Genomic DNA, 16,115 nt, shown 5'->3' on the forward strand with positions numbered 1-16,115 from the left:
CCAATTATGATTTTTTAACTTCAACTGTACAGAACATTTCTTTTCCTTGTTGTTCATTGGATTGGTCATCCTTATTCCATGATCTGCACTATTTCTTATTTTGTTGTATATGAGGCCATCATAAATTGATCAGTCATACTATAAGAAACTTTTTGATAATCTCTTTCCTCATGTATATGATGGAGATGCTACTTTAGCTCATCTGACTCTAAAATGACCCCTACCTCCAGAATTCCCATACATGAAGGGCTACATATTTGATGATATATTGTATTTAAAATATCCATATAAATAATAAAAGTGATGCATCCAGTGATAGATTCTATCTATCTAGCAATAGCAACTAGCAATAGCAACAGTATACATTCAATAACATTTAAAGATATTGCATCTACAATTTTTTATAACTAAAGAATTAAGGAACCCTGGTGGTGCAATGGCGAAGCACTCAGGGGCCAACATTTGAATTTGTAGCTCACAACCAGCTGTTGCTTTACATGAGAGTGATGTGGTAGAGGGCTTCTGCACAGATCGCAGCCCGTTGGACAATTCTACATATAGGGACCCTTCAATTCAGAAGTAGTTACTCGGTATGGTTTGGCTGATTAATTATTTTAAATATTGTTATTAATTACCTAGTACAAAGAAATAAATTCACTTTAACCTCATTAGAACAAACAGTTATTTCATTACTTAAGTAAAATTGTATTATTGATTCAGCAGCATGATGGACATTTGGAAATTAGCTAAAATAATAGTTTATTACAGGTCAGTTAATTTGGTAATTATTTGCCTTATTTTGTTCTCCTCTCCACATAATAAAACTGTACTTTCTTTGCCAGTTTATACCAACTTTCTCATCATTTTGGCATTTTCTATCATATTTTTTCCTACTCATTTGTGCATTTTTCTTTGATTACTCATTGGCTTTCTACTTATATGAGGCTACATGACCAAAGTTTATGTTTCAATCTCTGAAGTATGATAAGTAAGATCTGGTGCTGTCCCTATTGTGTGTGATGATCCATCATAATATAAGAAGCTTTTTGATGCTCTCATTCCTCATGTATATGATGAAGATACTATTCTGGCTCATCTGACTCTAAAATGACCCTTACCTCCAGAATTCCCATAAAGGATGGCTACACATTTGATGATTTATTTTATTTAAAATACCCATAGAAATACTAAAAGTGATACATTGAGGGATAGATTCTAAAAATAAATGTTAATCCTGAATTCAATAAACTTCTAAAATATTAATTTACATCAACAAAACAGCAATTTACGTAACATCACACACATCAATGAATATGAAACTCATAATTACATTTGTTCTTTTCATTAGAATTCTGTTGTGAATAGTTAGGTCAAATGATAGTGAGGCATAAGTTCTCATCCAGAGGGGATGATTTCAGACTATAAATCCTTGTAGTATCTCTCAAAGTTTAATTAGTGGTTTGGGACCCATGGTCCCTATGGTGTTTCCGCTATAAACAAGTCATAAACCCAATCTAAGAACGTATCCTTATTGGGAACCCTGTTGTTCTACATTATTGCTTGTCCTTTGGATTTAATCTTTATAGCATGGGATCACAGTAAGAGTATTATTTTTATAGCTCTGAGTATGCAGTAATATAAAGGAAAAACATGCCAATCCAAACTCCTGCACCTTATAAGGGACTATTGATGTTTTCTTCTCCCTCAATTGGCAGTCTCCCCTAAATTTTCTCAATCATTTTTGCTCTTTACATTATAGTAGATTAGTAATTGTTATCATGCAAAAACAATAGATCAGAGGAAAATAAAACATCTGAGAAGAGACTGGATTTCACAAAATATCAGGTATTCCAGAAATCTTTCTGTCATTGTATGTGTTTAAAGCAGTAACCAGGGTGCCTTGCCTTAGTGATGTTCAAAATTGTAACTACTGTGAGAAAAAGCAATTTGGAACACATTTTCATATAAGATCAGCCAAATACATTAATGTAATTGTTTAATTTAAATGCTTCACTAATCTTCATCAAAAATTAAAATTTCCGTAAAATTTGTGTAGCAATTTTCAGTCATCATTCTAATAGAGTTTAAGTATGACTCCAAACTTAGCTTATCTGCACTACCAGATGTATCTGCACTCAAGGTCACGTAGCTTTCTGAAGTATTGAAATGTAGTTGTTTCTTCCAAAATACGTCTAAATGTCCTGAAAAGTAGCTTCATGTCAAGTAAATTATGGTACAGTGATCTCTAATCTCTTTAACTGAGGATTGCAAGCCAAGACCATGATCCTCAAGCATCTCTGAGAAAAGCCAAGGGATCTTTAAAATTCTATATAGTCTGGTGGAGTGATTTATTTTAGAAAATTTTACTGTCTAGAAAATATTGGCTAAGATAAAATGAAAGGTTTAATTTTTCAGTTATTAAAAAGGATAAGCAAGACATTCTTTCTATTAAAAAGGGAAAAAAAATCTTACTTACAGTTGACAATCAATTGTTTCATAAAACAAGGGAGAGTGATGAAATTCCAAATAAACAGACTAGATTCAAAATATTTATGATTAAATAAGGCAAAACCCAGAAGCATGGTATTGAATAGAATTTAGAGATACAGCCAATCAAAGCTTTCAGATAAGTTGAAAATAATTTAATCAGTTGAAATATGAAGATAGGAAATTTCAGGTTAAAATGAGGCATGAACAATAGCATATTAATGTAAACTGTGAATTTTAAATCTAGGTTAATGTCATGCTGAATATTCATAATTATATTCTTAAATATAGTACTCATAATTACATTCTTGATTCAGAAAACACACAAAATTCATCCAGAGTCTCCGAAACTATTCAGTGTTGAGACATTGGGAGAAAAAAAAGGGTATGGATTTCAGACTTGTTGAAAGTCTATATTTTTCTTTGATACATGATTGTTATATTCCAGATAAACAAAAGTATACATATTAGTGCAGTGCTCATTATGGTCCAAAATCTACTCCAAAATTTCTTATATTGATAAATACATTTTTGTTCTTCAAAATACATATAGTTTCCCTGAAACCGTTTCTTAGATACCTCTTGTATCATGTCCTCCTTTGTGCATCTCAGAGAATGAGAACTTCTAAAGCTGGTGTGTACTTTATGTATTTATTAATTAATTGAAGATACATGGGTTCAAATTTAATACTTACCAGTGTATTTTTTGACACATTGTATTACACAAACAATATTATTTTGTCTTTTTCTTTCAACTTTTGTTGTTGAAATTTTGCAATAAATTGATATATGAACATCACATGTGTCAATTTCCCATAGAAAAACACATTTGTTCCTCAGCTGTACTTCATGGTTTATCATAGTGTATTTTTGTTGCATTGTTGTAATGTTTGGCATTGACTTGAGGGCAATGAGAGTGACTGGGTGAGTACAATAAATACACAAACTTGCTCAGTCTTCCGGAGCATACTTTTTGAAATGGAAATGCAAAGTAGAAGTGAATTTTGGGAGATACTGCTGAACTATCCACTAAATGGGTTGCACTAATTTTCTCTCTTATGCTCATTTTTTCTTCTTTATTTTATTCAGTAAACATATATGATTGAGTATGTACCAGGTATAGAGCTAATGCTATAGAATAGTAACAAAAGAATCATAATTTCCCTTCTAATGAAGAAAAAGAAACCAATAGAGTAAATAAGAAATATATAGTAATTTATGGTATATGTACATAGTCGGTTAGATGATTACATATATTATAAAAACAAAATAAAGCAAGGTGGGAAGGTCAATAAAATGGGTATATGTTTTATTCTATCGAGATTGAAAACACTGATGAGTCAGTCAGAATGGATTAGTCTATGCTGAAATAAAAGAATAAATAGAAGAATATACATCTTTGTGGCTGCACAAAAATAAATAAATGAATGTTTATTTCACGACCACCTTGAATATTTGGTAGAGGTTATGGAACATCTTTCATCCAAATCTACTTGGGGAAAATGAAATACTTGGTTGCTATTTCATCAGTGTATTTTTTTAATTGTTTATATTTATTCTATTTATGAATTGAAGTATAATAGTCTTGGGTTTGGGAACCTTATCATGAACTTAGAGACACAATTGAGAATGTAAATTTTCCATGTAAGTTTGAAGTGGGCTTTGAAATCTTACAGTTGGCATGAAGAAAGGTCTTGAACTGTAGCTATAATCCTACCACTTATAGTCGCTATACTTGGTAACACTACAGTATACCTTAAGCTGTGATTGCATAACAGGGTGGTACAAATGAGCGAATTTGAATACAGAATATAGTAAGGCAAGAAGAAGGATCAGAATGAATTCTGGGTTCCACTTCTGGTTACAGTATTTATATGCACTGCATGAATCTGCCTTTTTACATTCAGTTGCAGTTTTTACAAAGAGTGTGCATCTCTTTAATAAGCATCCACTACGTACATATTTACTAATAATGTATAATTTCCTTATGACCAAAATGACTTTGGATTTTAATAACTGTGCCATCTACAGGTTAATTATATTCAGTCACCTTCAGTGGAAAGTTGTGATGTAGCTCAAAAGAATAAATGGAAAAATCAATCATCAACAATAAAAATTATGGATTATAAAAAGGATGAGCACCAGGGAAGAATGTGGGGAATATGAATAAGAAACCCTAAATCCCAAATGCACTTTCATGAAGTTGATTCCAACTCATAGCAACTGAATGGTTTCCTCTAAAATATCTTATAATTCTATCCCTGGTAGCTGGGAAAATGAACTTTTAAAAAAATATTGCCTTTTAAGATTTTATCAGTTAAATTAACAGGAGGGCATGAGACGTTAAAGGGGCTTCTTTGTTCACATTAATTGGTGTAATAGCCTAATAAAAGGAAGAATAGACACCTCGAATCAAAGAAGAGACAGCCGTGTGAAAATGTTTCTGAAAACCAAAAGGTGCCTGTATCCACCAGTACTTGGAAGAGAGAAGAAAACATATTGTCCCAGAGACTTCAAAGACAATCTGACAACGGATCATGTTGATTTTGCCCCATGAATCTTGAGTTAATAAGATTCTATTATTATTTCCTTAATAAGCATTATTTGATTACAGCAGCCCTAAGATATTAATACAAAAATTAAAATAAATAGTCACTCAGAACATATTTAAAATATCGCTTGCTTTTTCAGACAACTGTAGTTTTTATCTCTGTGATAGTTTGAAGAACTTTGTATTTTAGCTAGCCGAATTAATATTTGTTTTATAATATAATTTTACCATGTGACTATGGATAAATAAACATGTGATAATTTCATTTTGGGATTATTAAGGGGACCATTCAAAATACTGATGCTTTTTCACCAAGTTCCCTTGGAAATGAGCTGATCTCCAAGGAATTGAGCTCTCCCAGTGCTCCTGCTCATTGACTTACATCATGTAAGGAACAGTTGGATATGATTGCAATATGTTAGTGATGGTACCGTATTTAGTAGAGGATATCATGGATAAAATCTGCTTAAGGACATGTCATTGGACTCTCAGGTTTGGGGAGAATTTGAGTCATGGTATTAGTTCTATTAGTATGAAAAGGCTTTAGTATCAGCTATAATCTCTATTCCTTGTTGCTTTTGATGACATAGTGTATCTAAAAGTACTTTAGTGAACTGCTTAATTTAACATTCACTTGGTGTTTTGAACTTGATAATTCATGGTTTATTTAGTCTTTTTAACCATCTTATAAGGTAAGGTTTATTGGTTTTAAATTACATTTGTATAACTAGCATTTATCCTCTCTTCATACACTTTCTAAGAGATACCCGTTACAAGTCTGCTTGTTATTTGACCCTAGATAGCTGCCCTCAAATGTGCTCTCTAAATCTTAATATCATCATTCCATAAAAGTTTCTTTAAATTTTGGGGAAAATAGTTTAAAACAAAGGTGTTCATTTAAAAATGTTATGAAAATCCTATATATGTGAAAAACTTAAACACAATGACACCTATTTTTTCTCCCAGGCGAAAATTCTAAGCTGAGACATGTACCCAGGGAATCAAACCTCAGAAAATCAAAGTTCAAGCACCTATTTCATCCTCACGGGACTCTTTGATCAAACTAAATATGCAGTCTTCCTCTACACCTTAACCTTTGTCTTTTTCTTGATGGCCCTTATTGGGAATGCCCTTCTCATCATTCTGATCTACAGAGAGCCCCGTCTCCACACTCCCATGTACTTCTTCATCAGTCAGCTCTCCCTTATAGACCTCTTGTACATATGTGTGACAGTCCCTAAGATGCTCATTGACCAGATTACCGACGATAATACAATCTCCCCTGCAGGTTGTGGAGTCCAGATGTTCTTCTACCTGACTCTCGCAGGAGCTGAGGTGTTCCTCCTAACTGCCATGGCCTATGACCGATATGCTGCCATTTGCAGACCTCTCCATTACCCACGGCTCATGAACCCGAGAGTCTGCCGGCTCTTCATGTCAGGATACTGGCTCCTGGGAATGTTTGATGGTGTGTTGCTAACCCCAATGACCATGAGTCTGCCTTTTTGTGAGTTCAGGAAAATCATGAACTTTTTCTGTGAGGCCCCTGCCCTGCTGAAACTCTCCTGCTCTGACATCTCACGCTATGAGATGTTCATGTACCTGTGCTGTGTCATCATGCTCCTCGTGCCCACCATGATTATCACGAGTTCGTATGCTCTCATCGTGCGCCTCATTTACAGCATCAAGTCCACTGAGGGCCGCAGAAAGGCATTTGCCACCTGCTCCTCCCACATGGTGGTAGTGCTGCTTTTTTTTGGTGCTGGCATATACACCTACATGCTCCCAAGATCCTATCACACAGGTGAGCAGGACATGATGGTTTCTGCTTTCTACACCATCATCACTCCTGTGCTCAACCCCCTCATTTACAGCCTCCGGAACAAAGATGTCACAGAGGCTTTGAGGAAACTGATACCATCAAGGATGAGACTAAGAAACGTTGTGAATGGGAAAACCTAGGAATGATCATCTCTCACACTTCCTCCTTACTCGTATGTCCTCTTATTCATTTCTCTGTTTCCTGAGCCCCAGGAAAAAGTTCTGTAAGAATGTCTCTCTCTCTCATTCATGAGTCACTTTTCTTTTACACTGTTTATGCATCCTGAGTTACCTTTCTATATAAACTGCTTTGAGATCATTTATGATACAGTAGCTTATATCATTTAACCCATAGCAAATGACTTGTATCTGATCATCAATTCCAACATTAGTGAAAATTTTAGTATGAGATTTGGAGCATCAATATCTTAACCCCAGAAGTGAATCACTGTAGTGTCTTGGAAAGAAATTGGCTGTTCGCTCCCTTTGCAAGTCCCCCACGTCATGGTTGACTCGTGCCAGTCACTTCACAGAATGCTGCAGTGGCGCCTTCAGTAAGTGCAGCTACACAGACTGTGTGTCCAAATGTCGAAATGTTCATTGCATGGGTAACTTAGGCTTTCCATAGCATTAGGCAGTCAAAATTATCTGGGTTAAGTAATTGATCCACATTAAAACTAAATTAAGTTAAAAAGTCAAATTAAATTTACAGATTTTAGGGCCATAAATAGAATAGTGTCACTATTATATTTTAGCCTCGAGTTAAGGTATAAAATATTTGAGTTGAAGAGAGATTTAACAAACTTTACTCTCAGTGTTTTACTTCTGAAACTGGAAACCCAACATAATGATTTTGGCTATGTAACCAGATTATATTTTCTCTAATATCTATCATGCTGGAAATCTACCAGGAGCATCAAATTATTATTAAATTTATAAGTCAAATTATTAATGATTCTGGTGCTTCTGACATGCAATAAATTAAGAAACAACATATTTGCTAAGATGGATATAAATGATGAGATCAGTCCCCAACTTATTAGGTTCCCACCACTTGGTACAAAACCATAACTTTAGTTACTTAATTACTATTGAGTAATTACTTAATTACTATCAAGAAAAAAACTCAATTTTTATGATTGGTACAATCTTTAGTGATTTATAGATTTTTTTTCTGATGCCTAAGATGAATACTTTGAATTCTAAAGTGATTTCTGTAAGGTGTAAAGGAAATTTATATAAATTTCAAACAAACCCTCAAAAATGAACAAAAGGGTAACATTTGAAAAGCTAGAGAAGCTTTTTTAGAGGTCAACAAAACTTGGTTTTGAAAAAAATGTGATAAAAGTATAAATTAAAGTAGCAGTAGTTCCAAAGAGTACATAATTTATGAAAGGCAATGAGAGCATGTTTTTCATATTACCTCATTAGTAATAATCTTGCTAATTAGCCTTATATATTATGTCTTCATAGCTATCATTATTTATTTAAATGTTGAATGGAGATGTTGTTTACTTGATTGTTTGTTTTGACATTTTTGTTTCTCCAAAGATACCATGGTAAAAAAGCTAAAATCTCGACTTTGAAGTGGTTACACTTTAGGACTCCTAACCAAAAGTTCAGCAGCTGAAATCACCAGCTGCCCCCGAGAGAAAGATGAAGCTTTTTACTCCCATAAATATTTATAGTATCATAAACCCACAGGGGTAGTTGTGTTTAGTCCTATAGGTCACCAAGAGTCAGAATCTACTCAATGTCAGTGAGTTTGTTTTGGTTTTATACTAACATTTAACCAGGTTACAGTTAAAAATCAGTCCATTTTGGATTTAGTTTCTGATCTTTCTACTTAAATCTAAAAAGTTGTATAACATTTATAAGTTTTCCTAACGCCTTGAAGATCCCATTAAAACCTACTTAAGATCAGGCAAACAATTTCCTACAATGCTTTGAAGATTAAGTGATGATGGTATGCACAACAGTCACAGTGGTCAATGCAATATGGAAATTGGCACTTTTCTTCTTTTTGTAACTCTGAATTACACGTATCCCCTACCAAGACCAATCAAAAAGCCAAATCACTGCCAACACATGAATACCAACTCACTGTGAACCTGAAAGTCAAGGCAGAATGACACTTGTTAGTTTCCAAGACTGTCACTTTTTTTTTCAAAACCATTTTGGGGGGTGTTCATAGAGATAGCATATTAATCCATAGTTCAGTCACATCAAACAGCATTGTACAATTGCTACCACAATCACTTTTAAAGCATTCTTTTCCTTCTTGAACTCCTGGACAGAGCTCCCTTTCATGGAAATATAAAGCCTTTTCTTTGCTCCGAGTAAAAGCTGGTGAGCTATGAACTGCTGGCTTTGTGGTTATCAGCAACCAGGGCTCCTCAAGAGACTTGCCTTCAAACCATGGAACTTATTGACTAGTCAGAGATAAATATAGGTTGAGATACTATAATTGTTTTTCAGCAGCTTTAGTGAAGATAATTTATTGCAGTGCCTTCCTACTTTTTATATAATTTATATATAAACTAGCAATATAAGTATAGTTCAAGGGCTTTGAATATTACCTGAGTCTATTCCATTCAAGGTGTGTTGTGAAGAGCCTGGCCTACTGGAAGCACTAGACAACTATTAATCCCCTTCGTCTCCCTCCTGCATATAGAAACTGAAGACCAAGCATTTAAAATACATATATCATCATGTTCATGTCTTTCTCATACTTTAAAAACCATCCCAACCAAAATCGAACCCATTCATGTGGCATCAATTCTGATTCATAGTGAACTTGTGCTAATCATTGTGGAAGCAAATCGCCACCTCTTTCTCCCAGGGCGTGTTTGATGGATTTAAATTGCCAATCACCTTTCAGTTAACACCTGGAAACTCAACCATTGTGCAAAAAGCCTCTTTTTTGAAATCAAACCAATATCATTAAAAAACAACAACCCTGTGTTATATCATGTTTAATAAATTTCTTCGTTTACTTAGACTCATTTGGAACTTAAAAACGTCTAAGTTGGACCAAATTTAATAGTACCTGTCAACAATAGCAACATATTCAAAAGAGTAGATTTACATGCAAAATCAAGTACCTTTGGATACAGACTTATTATTATAAGTATTGGCAAGAACTTGAATTTAAGTGCCTAATTCCTTGTGAACAAAATATTTGTTTATTGTCTTGCAATTGTACATATGGCATATTAGCTATAACATCATTTTCATTAAAAAATCAAAATTATTCCAGCTCTGAAATATAATGTAAATTATATGGATTTTTTTCACCACATTCCTTTCCCTGAATACAAAATGTTTTGTATTAATTATAATATTTTGAAAATACTTTTTACCTTGACAGAGAAATTAAATGGTTAATGCCTTCATTTTGTTGTTTTTTTAGCAAAAATTGAGGCTAACATTAAACCAAAAATGCCAAATTTACATTAAAATTTAAATAGTTTCTAGCTCCCTTCAAAATGTATATGCTATATTTAATATTGGATAAAAGATAAATATATCTATTAACTTTTTAACATGTTCAACTGATAGTACTAGTTATTGATTAGATTTTGAGTTTAGCTCCATATATTTTTCACAGATTGGTGTGGGCCGAGAGGGATGTTAGCATATTTGTGAATGCTTTCATACCACGTACGGCAAGCACTAGAGTCAAAAATGAAACTACAGTGTGGTTTTAAGCTATTTTTACTTACAAAACAAAAGAATATGGCTATTTTTCCAAATCTCATGTCAAATTTCTTAAAGTAGATGCATTAGAAAAATTTAGATGATAAAGACAAACGAGAACAATAAACCCTGAGTGATGCTTAAAAGACAGTGAAAGCGAGAGCAGAGAATGAGTTCTGAACCATCCAGTTACTTATTTTCTAACTTTAAAAATGCTTTGCTTTATTTGCATAATTTTAAAATAGAGTAATTTAATTTTTTTCAAAATGCATTCTTAATTTTATAAATTTAAACATTTAAGACAATTGTGGTCCCAGAGAAAAGATTAAATGTATCATAGACTACTGAAAGGAAAAACTGGTATGATTTGGAGGAAATAGAGTTAGAATGCTCTTTAGAGGCAAGGATGGCAACACTTCACCTTACATACTTCGGACATTGTCAGGGGAGACCAGTCCCTGAAGAGGGATATCATTCTTAGTGCAGTGGAGGACCAGTGAAGGAGAGGAAAGCCCACAAGGACAAGGATTGACACGCTGGGCTCAGGCACAGGAAACATTGTGAGACAGTGCAGTGTTTCATGTTGTTGTGCACAGCGTCATGCAGGGTTGTAACTGACTCTCTGCTACTAACAACAGCAAGTGTGCCGGAGCAGCGTCCATCTGCTCTCATAAAGATTTATAACCTTGAAAGCCCTATACAGTGTCTTTATTTGTTAGAAATAGGAGGAGCTCTCAGGAGCATGTGCGTTAGTTACATGCTGGACTGCGAACCATAAAAGCAGCAGTTCAAAACCATGACCTGCTCCATGAAAGAAAGAAGATACTTTCTACTCTTGGAAGGATTTATAGTCTCAGAAACCCACAGAAGCACTATTTCTCGGTCTTGGAGGGTCTTTGAGTTGGAACTGACCTGTTAGTAGTTTTGTTTTGCTTTATTTTTAGTCAAAATTGATTCAGTGTCAATGGATAGGTAAGCAACAGTATAGAATTTGACTCTGGACCACGTTAATAAACTGTTATAGATAAAGTTAGGAAAATTGAATAAAGATATTTGGATGTAAATGTATAGAGGGTAAATCAAAAGGTACTGTGATTAGGTTTCCAGTTTATTGCAAACAAAATGTGTGTCTGATCAGAGGATGGCTGCAGACCAGTTCTGTCCGTAATGCACTTACCCTATTAATGCGCATTCCATGTGTCAGTCAGTTTGTCATACAGTGGTGGCTTATGTGTTGCTGATGCTGGAGCAATGTCACTGGTATTTAGCAGAGCTTCCAGAGGAAGACGTAGAAGAGGACTATGAAGAAGAAATATGCTGTCTACTTCTGAGGAGTTAGCCACGGAAAACGTTCTGGACAGGACTGAAACATTTTCAGATACTCAAAGCCTCATGAAAAGAAATAGAACACTCTTGGAGACAGTGCCGGAAGACGAACCCTTCCTGTTGGAAGATGCTCAATGTATTACTGAGGAAAAGCTGCCTTCTCAAGGTAGAGTTGATCATAAGGATTTGGATGGTGTAAAGCTTTGGACCTGCATTTTCTGATGGGCCATTAAAAATGAGAAGAAACAGCTGCAAAAATCAATTAATAACCACAACTTTCATCAATTAATTACACGAAATGTGTACGTATGAAAATTTGAAGTTGTGAAAAATGAAATGGATGCATAAAAATTGACATTCTAGACATTAGCGAGCTAAAATGGACTGGCTTCAGTCATTTTGAATCAGAAAATCATATGGTTTGACACATGATCAACAATTGGCCTCGGTGATAGATATGAAGGTGGATATAGCATGATAGAAACTTGCAAGACCAATGACTTGTTCATAGAAAATACCTTTCTCCAACAACACACAATGTGAAATACATGTGGACTTCTGCAGATGGAATGAACACAAATAGAATTGACTACATGTGTGGGAAGAGAAGATGGAGATGCTCAACATCAGGCCAGGGGCTTACTGTGGAACTGTCTGCTCACATGTATGTCCAGGCTGAAGATGAAAATTAAATCAAGTCTCCATAGACAAAACACAACTTTGAAAGTGTCTCAAGAACAGAGTTGATGCATCCTACACTCATGACAAAAGACCTGGAGAGCTGTGGGATGCCATCAGAAGCACCCCACAGGAAGAAAGCAAAGGGAACGGAAAAGACAGGACTGTAAGAAGAGATCAAAGCGGATGTCCGAAGAGACTCTGTAACTAGTTCTTCATCTCAGAGAAGCTAAGGAAAATGGCAGAAATGATGAAGCCAAGAACTTAATAGAAAATTAAAAGGTAAGGATTATACATTATGTAAAATAATATAATGAAATGTACAAATGCCTGGAGTTAGAAAATCACAAAGGAAAAACTAATTTAGTAAAACTTAAACTGAAAGAGCAAAAGAAAAAAACCTCAAGCTTGGAGTTACAACATGGTAAGATTCTAAGCAAATATTGAATAATGCAGGAAGGTATCAAAAGTGGATGGAAAAAATACACAGAGTCACGGTACCCAAAACAACAATAACAACAACAACAAAAACAGTTGGCATTCAATCATTTCATGGTAGCATATGAGCAAGAACTGGTACTAAAGGTAGAAGTTGAAGACCCACTGAAAGCATCAGCTAAAAATAAAGCTCCAGAAATTGATGGAATTCCAATTGAAATGCTTCGTCAAGTTCATGCAGTACTGGAACAATGTCCTTGTTTGTGCCAAGAAATTTAGAAGACAGCTACTTGGCCAAATGACTGGCATAGTTCCATATTAGCAAACCAATTCAAAGAAAGGAGACCCAATAGGATGCTCAAATTAGAGAACAATATCATTAATATTACATGCAAGTAAAATGTGGCTGGAGATCATGCAACAACGGTTGCAGCAGTATGTTGCCAAGGAGCTGTCAGAGGTTCAGTGTGGATTCAGAAGAGGGCATGAAACAAGGGATATACTTGATGATGTCAGATGGCTGTTGGCTGAAATCAGAGAATACCATAGATATATTTACTTGTATTTTATTAAATATGCAAAGGCATTCAACTGTGTGGGTCATAACAAACTATGGATAATCTGGAGAAGAAAGGAAATTCTTGTACACTTCATTGTGCTCCTGTGGAATTTGTACATGGATCAGGAGGCATTTATGAAAACAGAACAAGGGAATACTGCATGGTGTTAAATTAGGAAAGGTGTGTGTCAGGGTTGTAACCTTTCACTATATTTGCTCAATCTATATACTGAACAAATAATCAGAGAAGCTGGATTATATGAATCCTAATGTGGCATCAGGATTACAAGAAGTCTAATTAACAACGTGAGCTATGCAGCTGACAAACCTTGCTTGCTAAACGTCAAGATGACTCGAAGCACTTGCTGAGGAAGATCAAGGACTGCACCCCTCAGTATGGATTACAACTCACTATAAAGAAGACCAAATTCCTCACAAGTGGACCAGTAGATAACATATTGAAAACTGGAGAAAAGATTCAAGTTGTTGAGGGTTTGTCTTGCCTGTATACTCATGGAGGCAGCACTCAAGATATCAAAGTGTGCATTGCGTTGTGTAAATGTGCTTCACAGAGTTCTTCAGAGTGCAGAAAAGCAAGGATGTTTTTGAGGACTAAGATGAACCTGACCCAAGGCATGGTATTTCCATTGTCTCATATGCACGTGGAAGTTGGACATTGAAATAAGAAAGACTGAAAAAGATTGGATGCATTTGAATCATGATGTTAACAAAGAATATTGAAAGTACCATGGACTCCCAAAAGAACGAACAAATCTATCTTGGAAGAAGTACAGCGAGAATTGTCCTTAGAGGCAAAGATGGAAAGATTTTGTCTCACTTTGGACATACCAGGAGAGGCTATTCTCTGAAGAACATAGTGCTTATTAACATAGCAGGGCATTGAAAAAAATGGAAACCTTCAACAAGATGGCTTAATACAGCGTCTGCAACAATGTTTGGATGGTATTGGACTGAGCAGTGTTTTGTGCTGTTGTACTTAAGAGTCTCTATGAGTTAGAACCAGCTCTGTTGCTATGAGTTAGAACCAGCTCTGTTGTTGGTGCCTTTTAAAAAAGGTGCAATCAAAACAGAGGTTTCTAAGACAACATACTGAGCCAGTAATAGTCAAAGGACAGAGGTCAGCCCAGGAGATTATGGCAACTGCTTTTTAAGGATTCCAGTGAGTAATTTTTAAATTTTTCTTGTAGGAATCAGGACAAGGGACCTTATTAAGAAAAAGAATCAGAAAATTGAAAACTGCAATGGTGACAAAAAGACCCTTAAAATCACACTGTCGAAATATTTCCCATTACAACAAAGCTTCTACCCATTGTTTGAGTGTTGGAAAGGCTATCCTGTAAGAATTTTAATTGGAAACTTTTTCTAATCCAATGTACAGCACTGACATTTCTACCTCTTTCTGGTACCAACACATAAATAATATTTAAAGGGAAAACACATTTTATCTCCCCTAAACCAAACTCTCTGCCGACTGATAGAGACCCTGTTGAACGAAGTAGAGCTGCTACTGTGAGTTTCTGAGACTGCAATTCTTCATGGGAGTAGAACGCCCTGTCTTTCTCCTGAGCAGCTGCTGGTGACTGGTCACTGTGGACCTCGGGGATCACAGCCCCAGGCAAAACCACGACACCACCTGGATGCAAAAATTATCCTTGTGATGGGGTACTAAGATCCATTCCACTTTCTTTAGAATGGCTCATTTTAAGTTTAGCAGGACAGCGAATTTGGCCAATCCCCACATTGGTATATGCCTAACTTGCAATATCCCTCCTTACAATAGTATCATATACTTATTTAAAGCTATCTAATCTCCTTGGTGGACCACAAGCACCTTAGAGCTGCATAGTTTGACCCAGTCATTTGGTAGGAGTTACAAAGTCTCTAGCTAGAATGGCCATATCAAGTAATCCATAGCACTGCATCAGATCCAAATGATCATGTTTCAGTTATATAGCTCCTAAGGAATGAAAAAGTAATGGGTGATAAATTTAAGTACAAGGTATATGTGAGTGGTATAGGCATGGCAGAATATTTCAGAGTGCAGTCCTAGGGGGAAAAAATCAGTAAGTGGTCAAAGCAACACCTCAAAAGTGAAGAAGTAGCTTAAAGTCCTATTTGCATAGCATTTAAACGACATTAGTTATTATAAGTAATCTAAAGATGAATTAGGGGATATGGGGGGATATAGGTGATATGCAGATACTATGCCATTTTATAAAATGGACTTGAAAATCTATGGATTTTGTTATCTGTGGATTGTCATGGAACCAATGCCCCTGGATATCAAGGTCTGGCTGTATATGTTATAATTTCCACAGAATTAATAAAAATTATATTTTTTAAACCCCACTGACACTGAGTCCTATAAAAATCTTATAGGACAAGGTAGGACTTTCCCTGCGAGTTTCTGAGGCTACAACCCTTTATGGGAGTAATTTCAAACTACTGACCTTATATTTAGAAGACCAACACATAACATATATCATAACTGCTATAATACCATGGTTCCTTGAAAATCATATGTACCTTGTTATT

At 35.2% G+C, this 16,115-nt stretch overlaps 2 protein-coding genes across 2 annotated transcripts in view; both read left to right on the plus strand.

Moving 5' to 3' along the window:
• The first annotated feature begins 6,025 nt into the window (after positions 1-6,025).
• LOC101638410 (olfactory receptor 2T3-like) lies at positions 6,026-7,000 on the plus strand. The gene has a single exon (XM_004697221.1). The coding sequence runs from the start codon at positions 6,026-6,028 to the stop codon at positions 6,998-7,000; it is 975 nt and encodes a 324-aa protein (XP_004697278.1).
• Positions 7,001-11,872: 4,872 nt separating this feature from the next.
• Positions 11,873-16,115, plus strand: part of LOC101638103 (olfactory receptor 2T6) — a 33,778-nt gene continuing 29,535 nt past the window's right edge. Inside the window, exons 1-2 of the mRNA XM_004697220.2 lie at positions 11,873-12,050; positions 14,768-14,916. Of these exons, the coding sequence (XP_004697277.2) occupies positions 11,873-12,050; positions 14,768-14,916 (327 nt within the window). The remainder of the gene's footprint in view (positions 12,051-14,767; positions 14,917-16,115) is intronic.

The sequence above is a fragment of the Echinops telfairi genome, unplaced genomic scaffold (assembly GCF_000313985.2).
Source record: "Echinops telfairi isolate 266 unplaced genomic scaffold, ASM31398v2 ScPeMD7_7469;HRSCAF=8507_0, whole genome shotgun sequence".
In the NCBI taxonomy this organism is placed as follows: domain Eukaryota; kingdom Metazoa; phylum Chordata; class Mammalia; order Afrosoricida; family Tenrecidae; genus Echinops; species Echinops telfairi.

Coding starts and splice junctions, on each gene's coding strand:
- LOC101638410 (XM_004697221.1), top strand. CDS start 6,026: ATGTACCCAGGGAATCAAACCTCAGAAAATCAAAGTTCAAGCACCTAT.